The sequence below is a fragment of the Mytilus edulis genome, chromosome 3 (genome assembly GCF_963676685.1).
Source record: "Mytilus edulis chromosome 3, xbMytEdul2.2, whole genome shotgun sequence".
NCBI lineage: Eukaryota > Metazoa > Mollusca > Bivalvia > Mytilida > Mytilidae > Mytilus > Mytilus edulis.
This window is the reverse complement of record NC_092346.1, coordinates 86,503,763-86,517,350: the sequence shown is the minus strand read 5'-3', so window position 1 is coordinate 86,517,350 and position 13,588 is coordinate 86,503,763. Positions and strand designations below refer to the sequence as shown.

Genomic DNA, 13,588 nt, shown 5'->3' with positions numbered 1-13,588 from the left:
CACATCTTCCTAAAAAAATGTATATCTATTTTAAATTACTATATTGTGTCACTATGAGATGAAACATGGATATAATATCTGTGATCCAGTAGAGAGAAAAATAAAATAGATGCATCCGATATTACTCATTTTTGAATTTCATGGGATGCCCTCAGTTTTGTTTCGACCTTGATTATCCCTTGAGGATGTAGTAAAGTGAGAAAAAAATTTAGCTAAAATATCACGGAGTTGTGGTTACCCTCGGGTACTAACAGTCTACCAACAGAGGTTTTGACACAGTGGTAGCAATACCATACACAGTACCACTTTACTGAACATTCAAGTACCGAATCACTGAGTTACTGAGCTGACCTGCTATAGTATTGACACGGCGGTTAAAAATGACAATAGAGGTGTGTCCGTTCGTTCGTCCATTCGTACGTCCGTCTGTCCCGCTTCAGGTTAAAGCTTTTGGTCAAGGTGGTTTTTGATGAAGTTGAAGTCCAATCAACTTGAAACTTGGTATACATGTTCCCTTTGATATGACCTTTCTAATTTAAATGTCAAATTAGATTTTTTACCCCAATTTCACGGTCCACTGAACATAGAAAATGATAGTGCGAGTGGGGCATCCGGGTACTATGAACACACAGTCATTCTTGTTGTTTTCTGTTTTGATTTTCAAAGTTCAATTTCCAAGAGAAAACATCAATACTGAATATGTTTTGGTGTAATTGAGTCAAAGAAAGTCTTTGGGGTTTGTTTATCTTTCAATATTCCAAGTACATGCAATACAATACAAGTGTTAAAGAAGTTAAATGATTTATTTTGAAAGCATTAGTCAAATATTTTATCGTGTTCGAAACATCTAGCATGAGTTGCAACTCTTCTTGCAGTTTTGAAGCATGAATCCAGGATTATTACTGCATTCACCCATGGATGCCCAACTCCGGCAATTTCTGTTGTTATCCTCGCAGTATGAGCCCCCTGAATGTAAAAAAAAAACGTAAAATAAATGCAGACAATTTACAAATAATATAAGTACAACATAATGACCCGGAGATAACCTGTCCATATAACCTATTTAAATATAACTAAGTAATGCAATGAAAAATGTCTGTCGTACAGTTGTAACATGTTATGAGACTTTAAACTCAAATTAGAATATTTAGACTGTACAGTAAAGTTGTTTACTTTCTTAAGTGTAACAAAAAGCTATCGACATCCGATAATCAGATATTATTGGATACGTGGACCATGATATATTATAATTTTTTCACAATAAAGATGAAAATAATTATTTATGTTTTAAAGACTTGTATCGTTATTGTTTCTTTCGGTTTTTTTTTTAAACAGACATTGATAAATGGTTCCATAAAAATACATTAAAAATGTTCATTACAAAGCGGAAATGATATTGTCTTGTTGTGTGCTAGATATGTTTTTTGACAATATTGTTAACTAGACATAATTCTTTTTTACTAATTCCCCTAACAAATACACCGAAAATGAAAATTCAGTCATCACACAGCTGGACTTTTGGTCGACAACATATTTGTTGAACTTTGTGGATTATATTGTAGCTTCCATTCGATTTTATAATAGGGATTCATTCCAAACTAATACCGGTCGGCTTGCAAAGTCTTTAAATTTCTATATTAGTTTGAAGGTGTTCTGTAACTCCATAACCCACATTTCAATCATTGCACATATCCCAGTAAACTTGAAATTGAGAATACTACTTGATCTTGTAATTGCCAAAGATGGACGAAATCAAACTAGAATTTATGACATACATGATGATTTCAATTTTCTACATCTGGCATTTTCCTTCTTCACGGCAGTACAATATTCTCTATCATTGTATGACGTCTATATGTTGAGCTAATTCGTTAACCCCGTAAATGTTCACTCTATACGGACTTTACACATTACATTTCTACTTATACAAAATCTGCTCCAACATAGTAAAGAGAAAGAACGACCGAAATCGACGAAATCTACAATACATATGTTTTACCATCGCCATCACGATTTGGTTCACAAATACAATGTGTCGGTATCCCACCTCTCTAGTAATTTGTTTTCGTTATCTAATGTAATTATATACCCGTATAGTCTGATCTGTGAATGTCACCGATTAAGACACTTTAACTGAGTAAATTCGCATTATGAGTATTCCATGCATAGCAAGAGATACTTGATCTGTGAATGTCACCGATTGAGACATTTTAACTGAGTAAATTCGCATGATGGGTATTCCATGCATAGCAAGAGATACTTAACCTGTCAACGCACTCAGTCTTACTCCTTTATGAGTTCATATATAATAAACTCATCATAGATACCCGGATTAAATTTTGTATTTACGCCAGACGCGCGTTCCGTCTACAAAAGACTCATCAGTGACGCTTGAATCCAAAAATGTTAAAAAGACCAAATAAAGTACGAAGTTGAAGAGCATTGATTCTCAGTTGCTGTTTGTTACCTTAATTTGTCTCTTCCTACTCAAAATAATAGATTTGAATATCGGTAAATTACTGTCGTCTTAGTTTTATGTAATAGTAAACATACCACTTCCGCCACATTTATTACAACTTTTCTTGCAGTTAACTAGCATATAACCAGGATTCCTGGAACATTCATTCCTTGCAGCCCAACTCTGACAACTCTGGTTGTTATCTGAACAGTCTGTAATATATTAGTATACAATACAATAGTATCTTTTTGTATATAACTTACAGTATATATACAAAATCTTAAACAATCATTGTTCATCCAATCTAATGTCAACGACACAACTTCACTGGTTTCATGAAATAAGTCGGTTAAAGGAAGTGAAACTAGATATACTACAAGTACTGTGTATTAGCGCACGCCAGAACATGTATTCCTCATTCTGTTATACAAACTGTTAAACAGCATGCAACAAGGCGAGGATGAACTATAGGAAAACTACACGACCTACAACCATGATGAGCAAATGAAAAAATACGAACATTAAACTATGACAGACTTTAATGATAAAATGTGAAGCGACTTTAAAGAAAAATTTGAACAAAGTTTTATGTCTTAATCATGACATTACCAAATGTCTGAGATTATATATATTATGTCATAGTTAGTGTAACCTCTACCTCCAGTGCCACCACCATTGCCGTTTCCACCCCCGGTCCCTCCACCACCTCCGGTGCCCCCTCCATTGCCATTCCCTCCACCAGTGCCTGTACCACCACCATTGCCGTTACCACCCCCGGTCACTGTTCCGCCGCCGTTACTGTCACAGTTTATTTTGAATTTCTGGGCCGCTTCAGAATCTGAAAATGAAAAAAAAACATTGATATACAGATTATTTATGCAATGACTTTATGTATTATTAGTGTTTACACATATTTATATAGTAGATTTAGAGATACAAATGTATTCAGCTAGTGTGACGGACCATGACACATGGTTTAAATGTGATTATCTCCCGTTTACCACAATATGTTTAACTTATAAAGTAAAATTACATTATGAAAGCATTTCATGTACATGTATGAGAAATGCACCAGATACCTCATTTGAAAGCAAACAAATGAGTCGCTTATGTTAATTTTATTTATTGAGAGGCAGTTTAGAAATAACAAATGCAAGGGTGTATACTTAACTAGTCAATGCAGAAAAACAAACACACAAAAATGCGCACAGTAAAACCCAGTTTAAAAGAAGCCCGTGTCCGATGTCAAAATGCATTGTAGGTAACAAAAGAAACAAAACAAAATGACAATAATACATAAATTAACAAAGGACTATTAGCAGTTACTGACATGCCAGCTCCAGACATCAATTAAACTGGTAGAAAGATTATATTATCATCATATCAATATCAAGCACAATCCCTCCCGTTAAGGGTTTAGTATCACATTTCTCAAAATAAACCTACAATATTCCGGGATTTAGGTATGAAATGTATCCATTATATATTTATAATATCAAGTCAATGTACCTCTACTTGAGCCACATCTCTTCAAATATGTATTTTTACAAGGAAACACTTCCTCTATTAGACCATACAAGACAGGATCATATGCTCTTAGTTTATCTCTTGTGTCAATAGTCCCATGGATACCATTCGGTGGATTGCTATAGTCGTTCGCATTGAAGAAACTCTGAACTCCCTCTGCCTGTGAAAAAAAATGATATACTCATCACAGGCACTTGTCTCAGAAAAAAAAATCCTATATACCTTAATATAACTATTAAGGTATATAGGAATAACTATTAAGGTATATAGGAATTATTATAAATTAAGGAATGTATCTCCCTCATGCAAAGCTCTGATTCCTTTCACGGATTTGGCTATACTTTTTGGACCTTTTGGATTATAGCTCTTCATCTTTTATATAAACTTTGGATTTCAAATATTTTGGCCACGAGCATCACTGAAGAGACATGTATTGTCGAAATGCGCATCTGGTGCAAGAAAATTGATACCGTTAATTTTATTAAGGTATATAGGAATTTTTTTCCCTGAGACAAGTGCCTGTGATACTCATGTATTATTGTTTTACGTCAATTGAATCAATATTAGATTTGTTGCTTATATATTGTAATACTATATACTTTCAGTGATTTAAATTTAACAATACTATCACAGGCACTTGTTTCAGAAAAAAAAATCCTATATACCTTGATTAAGGTATATAGGAAATTGTTTTCTGAGACAAGTGCCTGTGAATACTATGTACTCATGTAGGAGCTGGTTTTATTTTCATTTATTCATACTGAGTTGTTTTGTCACTCTGGCGTCATAAACAAGGACAATACGAAAATACAGATATATGGAGGAGTAAAGTATGGACAAGATTATTATCTACCACCAAAGTTCATATATCAGTACCCAAGTTTAGGTCACCACACGGCCTACAAAAAGAAACGCATACCGCATAGTCAGCTATAAAAATGCACCGACGTGGCAAGTTTATCTTATTGGCCTAATAAAAGCTATAATTGTACAAATAAACTGATTTTCTGGTCGATAAACTGTCTATATTTTGAACAATATTCTGAAACTTTTGCAATGTTAGTCAACCTGTATTTATTTGTCCTTTTGACTGCTTTGTTTCGAGCGCCCCTGGTAAGTTTCTTGTAGACAAAACGCATGTCTGGCCTTTAACAGCTTTGCTTTGTTATATGAAATATAAATCGTACTGTTTTACGCAGATATTAACTTACAAAATATTCCTCCACTGTACTCATGGAATACGTTCTAGCCCAAAGACCTCTGCGTTTAGCGTTTGCATATTGACTTATTAGTCTTTGATTCCATCCCCTTATTGCATACTTTGCACCTAAATTGTGAACGCCATGCGAAAACTCGTGCAAATATATATCTTCACTCCGGTATCGATCATTTTGATAACACAATAAATTCTCCTCTCCGCCAGTGGAAACTGGTGCGTAGTCTGTCGCTCCTAATCCACGTGCTCTTTGATTCCACCATGCAGGAAGAAAACTGTGCTCAGGGATGTTAGTCGTTCCTTCGCGTTGTCCTATGACAGCAGTCCTTCCTGATCTTTTGTAGAAAGAATTGCGCACAGCATAGTTATCAGCAAACACAAATCTGGTTATATAACAAGCACGTTTCAATGCGCCATCAGGAACATTCCGTGATGCTAGAAGAGATATATACATGTACGTGTATGTATAGAAATAAGAAGATATGGTATGAGTGCCAATGAGACAACTCTCCATCAAAGTCACAATATATAAAAAGTAAACATAGGCCGTAGTACGGCTTTACATACAGAGCCTTAACAAACACTTAAAATATAAATTGTTATATGAAAAGTGAAACATTATACAGATTTATAAGTATTTAGAATGTATACACAAAATAAACCTAATTTGTTTCAAACAAAAAATATACCAGTGGTTTATGAATAACATTATTGGACATGATCAACGGATAATTTTGGTTATTTTTTTCTAAAACCATGTTGTACATTTAAACCCTTTAACACCAGCTAGCTTTATCTAGACACGATGTCTTTATATTTTGTTTTTCAACATCCTGCTTTATAAACTTTTCGCTATAGTACAGAAAAAGTGGATACAAATAATCTTATTACAATGTATAATAGTCATTCGCCAAGTCTTTTCAGTGATACAAAAAGTAGCATCTAATTTTAGGTATTGCAAAAGTTTATAAAAAACAGTATTACCCTACCTAAAATAGGAATCCCGTATGCTTCAGTGTACTTTTGATAAAAATTTGAAAGTCCGTTTGGTTGTATGTTGGATGCTCTTCGGAGAGAATCTGGAACCCTTCTGACGTTGTCACAACTATGAGTTGATGTCGCTTGCCCTGGACGTAGACTACTGTAGCTTGAGGGGGAAGCTGAAGTATTTGATGGCATATTTTAAGAGTGACTTCAAATCAGCATAGGAGTTTTGAGTACGAATAACATTGATACGTTCTGTATAGGCATTCTCACTCTATTTGAGTTTCCAAATTCTACTTCTAATGCATTTTTCCTTCCGATTCATATTTTTGCTTTCGTGTCTTTATGAAAATTTAACTTTAAACGCAAGTAAAATTATAAACTAATAATTTTAGTTTTCGATATTTCTTTGTTTTATATTTTCCGCCAAATGTGTTGGTTTTTTTTCTCTTTGTTGTAGCGATTTATTTGATATTTACAAACTCTCTTCATTCTGACAAAATACATTTATTTCCATGTTTTCGTTGGTATTTTACATGTAAAATTAAACATACAGAACAGCACATAGGCGAATGCATTTTGTTTGTCTTATCATCCCAAAGAGTGCTGATAAAACTAGCGAGGACGTTAAGCAACCAACAATCAATCAATCAATCAATCAATAAAACTAGCGACATAACTAGTTTTTCGGTGAAAGGTTATTAAAATACTGGTTACTTGTTTCTACTTTAATCAATATTCTGAGAAATATTTCTTTTCCACAATATTTTTTTCAATATATTTTGTCTCAATACTAAAAGATACAAGTAATGTAAATAAAAATGCCATTCGCATAACACAGAAAATTGTTATAGGTAATAAGGACTCGTCTTGTACATATTTTGTTCCATTTATAAATTATTTTTCAATAAGTTGATTGTTTAATCAGTCTTGTTTTTTACAGTCTTACCATGTTCGTCGCTTGTAAGATTTAACGTTAAAGTATAGTAACTGGCTTCAGTATAAATTCCTTTGTTGTCAATAAATTCTATTCGAGGACTCCTCTGACTTCGTGAGAACTGTTTGGCTTCAGCTATCAAATGAAAATAAAAATAATTGATCAGACAGAACATTGTGTTTCTGTGTGCTTTAAAAAAATGAAAGTTCCCAAACAGCAATCTCCTGATAAACTTAATACCATTTACAAACAAATAGTCATCATGCATTTAGTAGATAATTCAACATGAAGATTGAGCCTATTAGAACTGATAATGAGTTCCACTGAATACTCATATTTAGAAAGTATACGAAGTAAATATATTATAGGAAAAATATAGACTAAACAGCTAAATGAAAGTTCAGCAAAAGTTAGAGAAAATGTCAATCCTTGTTGCTTCGAAAGTTTTCCTTTTAATATTTTTTTTTCCTATTTAAATTAATTTATGATATAGTTAATTGAATATTTTTAATTTAAATCATTATGATAATTGATGTTAAGAAAAACTGAGTTGACTAATATCTGCATATTTATACAGTATTCCCCAAAGACCAAATGACATACATGTACATAGAAGTTAGAACCTATAAGTCAACGTACAAACTTCAATAACTAAAAAAAACACAATACCGCATAACAAGCTTTAACATGTTAAAGTGATATAGATACATTTTTGTACAATGGATAAGCGTTGATTCATAAAAAACAAACCATTCGCCCATTCTTGAAAAAGAAACCATGAGCCAAGAGGGCGAATGGTTTGTTTTTCACGAATCAACGCTTATCCGTTGTATCTATAACTTAAACTATAGTGTTAATATCTTGTACAAATTAACGCCTATTCTTAATTAGAAGGTATTGTAAGTGAGTTTAAATAACCACTGGGGTAAAGCTGATGACCGTAACTGCATTCACGGTCATCCCAAGATGTCGGATGAAAAATTAGGTCAGTTTCTGTATTGTCTGTTAAGGTGTTTCTATATCATTTTCTTTACAAATCATACATTGAAACGATGTAAATTTATAAAAGAATCACTCGGAAATCACTAATTACTTCTGAGAAATGTGCATGAAACGGGAAATTCGATTTGAAAAAATCGCCAAGATGACCGTAAATCACAATCTAGATGACCGTAACAGAATTAGCGATTCATAACAAGGCTGACCGTAACTGCTTTTAAGATGACCGTAATTTGTAAATGATGACCGTAACTTTTAAAGGATGACCCTCAATTCTAAGAAATATCCGTATTTATATAACTATCTTTTTGTATAAAATGATTAATCGTGTTGGTATACACATATTAATATGAGAGTTTTATCTAAGTAGAAGAAAATAAGAAGTGCTTCAAATGAAAAGATTACCATATGTATTTTTTTTGTTTACAGTAGAGGGTTTAATTTTTAAAATGAATTTGCCAAAAGACATGCAAATGAACAGGAAGGGAAAACATGCTACAAAAGCTACAAAAGCGCGATAAAATGACACCTTACAAGCATAATGAAAAAAATGCGGTACACAGCCTTCAACTGCTCGACAAAAGATTTTTTGTGTGTTTCTGGGATCTCTTTTAATGACATATAATAAATACACATTTTTAAAAATGCCAAAAAATTGCATGTACACCCATTGATATTATATCGTCTTTCATTTTGTCGTGCAAATAAAATAACAGAAATATTTTGAAAATATCATTCAAATAAACTAGTTAAGGTGAGCTCCAGCAAAGTAGATCCTTAAAATAGTATTGTACGAAAAGCGTATCACAAGGCGGAACGTTGTCAATTTGTATATATACAGAAATGTTATTCATACAGTCAGGATTCTACTTCTTCAAAATTATCTCCCCATTACGCCAGTTCATGCTCACAATCGTAGAAATGGAAGCCATTGTAGGGATGACGCTCTGCCAATTTTGCTCTTGAAAAGTGATAAATTTATCCACATAGCACCATTACGATCGATAGTTATATGTCAGTTATATTTTAAAAGACAAATGTATCTACTAGCTAATGAGCATTAGTTAATGATCTTGTCTGCATTGATTCAACTTTCAAATATTCAAAAATATTGTCTGTTCGGATGTCAGATGGAATTTTTGAAAATAATTAAGCATTTAAAAAAATTCTAATTAAATATTTCGTGGAAGGGCAGACTACACATTTTCAGTGGTTGAAGATTTATAAACCCTAGTTATCACACACAAGAAAATCATATTAATTCGAAGATATCCATTTTCATCATCCAAATTAAAAGACTGTCGTCAAGTACTTTTAGAAAAAATAGCTATTCGAACACACCTACTCTGTTTTTGTGATTCATTAGATAGGTATTTCACTTGACCCATATATTTCATCTTTTCGTACTGTCATTTTGTTACGTTATAAAATCAACCTGTAGATTTGATATATAATAATGATAGAATCTGAAGCGAGATGCTATATAAAATACTCTTGCTTTGTACGTTTTAAAGACAAAATATACACCCCAAACATGCCCTAACATAAAAAGGTGCACTCGATTTTTCTCTTTTCGATACAATCGTTACCTGTTTTGGGGATTTTTTTCTAGATTCACATAATGGAAGGGCAGACACGAAAATTTCTGAACTAAAAGATTGATATGTTCTCCGTCCGTGATAAAAAAAAATCGGAGGTTATGCATTTTCTACATCCAACTTATAGATACTATATATAAAAAAGAAGATGTGGTATTATTGCCAATGAGACAACTATCCAGAAAAGACCAAAATGACACAAACATTAACAACTATAGGTAACCGTAAGGCCTTCAACAATGAGCAAAGCCTATACCGCATAGTCAGCTATAAAAGGCCCCGATAAGAACCATGTCGTCGACTTGATATCTTATTGTTTTGCATTACTATGTAATAGATACATTGAAAACTTATGCAAATGGTGTTTTTAAAATAAGAAAATTGTCGTTTTATTTGTTTCTATTAACTTTTTAAAATTTTGTTACTATATCAAACATTACAGTTAACATTTATCGCTTTCTCGATAAACACAGAGCTTCGATTCTTTTGTTCTATTTCATAAGTGTTTCCGCCTGCATATATCAAGACAAATTAAGATTTTAATCTGCTTCCTCTGGAACCATACACATGGGCTCGATTACCAAATATTCGTATTTATTATTAATGTTTTTAATGCTCCATTTATTGGCATTATGTTTTTCTGGTCTGTGCGTACGTTCGTCTGTTTGTTTGTCCGTTTGTCCAGCTTCAAGTTAAATAAAATTGAAACTTAGTACACATTTTCCCTATGGTATGATCTTTTTAATTCTAATGCCAAATTACAGTTTTATCCCATTTTCATAGTCCACTAAACATAGAAAATGATAGTGTAGATGAGGCATCCGTGTACTAGGGACACATTCATGTTTCTTCAAATTTTCGTCGTATCGCTGTCAATTTGTGTTAAAATACGGATATTTCTTAGAATTGATGGTCATCCTATAAAAGTTACGGTCGTCCTATATAAATTACAGTTAGTCTTTACAAATTACGGTCATCCTTTACAAGTTACGGTCATCTTTTTACCAATCACGGTCATCCTTGTTTTATGTTACGGTCATCTTGAAAATATTTTGATTATGATTTACGGTCATCTTAACGATTTTTTCAAATAGAATTTCCCGTTTCATGCACATTTCTCGGAAGTAATTAGTGATTTTCGAGTGATTCTTTTATAAATTTACATCGTTTCAATGTATGATTTGTAAAGAAAATGATATAGAAACACTTTAACAGACAATACAGAAACTGACCTAATTTTTCATCCGACATCTTGGGATGACCGTGAATGCAGTTACGGTCATCAGCTTTACCCCAGTGAATAACTGTTCCGGACCGTATGAATATTTGGACCATACGCATAATTCAAATATATTATAACACAACACGTCTGTCCTAATAGATCTTCATACTATCAGGCATCTGAATATTGTCTGTTTTTACAAAATAAGATATATTCGAACTTATTTCTATTAAAATTGTGAATGTGTCAAAGGGAATACAACCCGACAAAGAACATCTATATATATAGTGCATATAATAAGTGTGTTTCCGAAATTTCTAACAAATAGCCTAATTCTAGGCACCTTGGAATTTACGAATTAACAGTTAACAGATGAAATCATATTATATTAATTTATAAAACAAAAATGGACAAATCATGAGAATGTAATCATTTTTGCTTTAAACATGTAGAATAGCCAACAATGATCCAAAAATAACCGACCAAACTCGCTTTTATTACACAAATTATCCACAAATTATCAACAATAACATAGAAAACAAGAACAAAAACTGGAAAAGTAGAGAATAGGGACAACAAAGAGAATTCAGAGATTCGAACCTAAAAATACAAGTCCGTACGTTAAGCCCAAGTCTCACTAGACCACGATCGCACCACGCTCACCGCGATCTAAAATAAATTCAGATCGTCGTGAGGTCACGGTATGAGCGGCATGAAAATGAAAATTTCTGTTGGTTTCACGATGCTACTACTTCCCCATTAGTCTTCTACAACGATCCCGCTACGATTATACCACGTTCTCACCGCGCTTATTCTGCGACCCCACTACGCTTATCAAGATCTTTCAACGCTCACCACGTTCTCACTACGACCATATCACGAGTTATCGGATTGCAACACGATCTTACCACGCTTCTACTGCGATTATAGCACGTTCTTACCACGATTATACTACGTTCATACCGCGATCTTACTACGTTCTCAGCAAAAACGCTAACATCGTGTTCCATATCAATACAGTTCCATTCCTTCTATTTCTGGTCAATACGTAAATTTAGCAGAAACAATACCAACGGTCTAATCTATTTAAAAACGAGAAGTATTTTTGAGCCGTTAGAGAAAAGGGATAAGAAGTATAAGTACATACAGACGAACTAAACCTGGAGAGATTTAATATATTTTATGTGAAAATAACAATGAGATTAATGGTCGTAGTATGAACGTAATCAGTTCGTAAGAAGAGCGTAATGAGGACGGCAAGGGCGTGCTATAATCGTACTATGGTGTCAGCGTGGTGTAAACGTGGTTTAGTCGTAGTGGAAGCGTAGTTGGGTCGCGATGAGAACGTGATGATCGTAGTGAGGTCGTAATAACGTCGCTGTGAGATTTTACCGCAGTCTCTCCGAATAGAATCACGCTCTCGCTACGATGGTACAGTGACCTTCGCGATCTTACTACGACCTTACTGCGCTCTCACTACGCTTCTATTGCGACCTGATTTCGCCACGACCGCACCACGATTGTTTTGAACATGTTCAAAGTTGGCCACGCTCATCACTACATCATAAAAATTTTCATTTTTTTTCACAGGTCGTAGTGCGATCGTGGCCTAGTGAGACTGCGGTATTACACTCATTTATCTTAACCATGAAACCTCGTAGCTACCAATTCATACTATTCGTTTGGCTTTTACGTATATATAAAGGTAGAAGCCCTGTAGTTTAAACATATTTTATTGTTCAAAACAAATGGATTAGACACAACTTTTTCAACTCTTTTTCGTCTTCTCCATATCCAGATGCCATGTGTGTCTGTTGTACCGATGTATATCATATATTCATTTAAATATATGAAATAGACATTAAAATCGTAACCGATTGTTAGCCCAGAGGTTTCGTCGATATGTTGATGTCAGTAACATGTATCAGAATTCATGGATGGGTTCGAATCCCAGTGAAGGCATATAGAAATCACAGAAATTAAAGGCAAGTTTTTAAAACAATTTCATTAGTGAACAGAAATCATTTAATTCGTCAATTCAAACTTGAAATTAGACAAAAGAATCCAATATGGCGAGCCCATTTCAGCGACAGATTTAGGAAGCGTTGATTCTAGAAAATTATGCATGCAATTTGCTAATTTGCTAAATAAATTCCAAGTGTCGTGCATATTTAGTACATTTGACTATTAGCGAAATCTTACCATTCATAAAGATGTATAATACTACGAAAGCACAGTATGTAACATAACCATCCATGCTGATTGAATGTGTAGTTACATGTAAGTCCGAATATCATTTAATTTAATAATACATGTACATGTACAGTCACTGACAATTAAGGGATGTTCGATGTTTATCTGAAATGACCAGCTATCAATTAAAGTTCACCGTCAATGAGAAATATCCGTTTTTAAATATTGAACGCGTGACGAATAGTTTAAATACATAATTTTAATTGAGAACCTTCAAGGCCGTGTTAAAAGCCATGTTAAAACAATGGCAGGATCGAATCATTGGATGTTCCAATTTATGTAATTACTTATGTTATCATGGGGGCTTATTATCTTTGTAAGGGCCACCACACTTTATTATTCTATTAGTTATTAATTAAAGTAATTATTGATAATTTCTCTTCAATTTATAATA

General features: G+C 33.5%; 1 protein-coding gene across 1 annotated transcript; it reads right to left on the bottom strand.

The window, feature by feature from the left end:
* Nucleotides 1-727: 727 nt before the first annotated feature.
* On the bottom strand, nucleotides 728-13,295 carry LOC139517673 (uncharacterized). Its single transcript, XM_071308959.1, has 8 exons — nucleotides 13,144-13,295; nucleotides 7,135-7,257; nucleotides 6,191-6,361; nucleotides 5,197-5,636; nucleotides 3,968-4,145; nucleotides 3,117-3,296; nucleotides 2,554-2,670; nucleotides 728-966 (listed from the first exon to the last, which is right to left on the bottom strand). Exons 1-8 carry the CDS (start codon nucleotides 13,196-13,198, stop codon nucleotides 848-850), a joined length of 1,383 nt encoding a protein of 460 aa, XP_071165060.1. The 5' UTR covers nucleotides 13,199-13,295; the 3' UTR covers nucleotides 728-847.
* Between the last annotated feature and the right edge of the window lie 293 nt (nucleotides 13,296-13,588).

Coding starts and splice junctions, on each gene's coding strand:
- LOC139517673 (XM_071308959.1), bottom strand. CDS start 13,198: ATGGATGGTTATGTTACATACTGTGCTTTCGTAGTATTATACATCTTT. Junction 3,297..3,967: donor GAGATGTGGCTCAAGTAGAG/GTACATTGACTT, acceptor TTTCATTTTCAG/ATTCTGAAGCGGCCCAGAAA. Junction 967..2,553: donor TAATAAATGTGGCGGAAGTG/GTATGTTTACTA, acceptor TTTTACATTCAG/GGGGCTCATACTGCGAGGAT.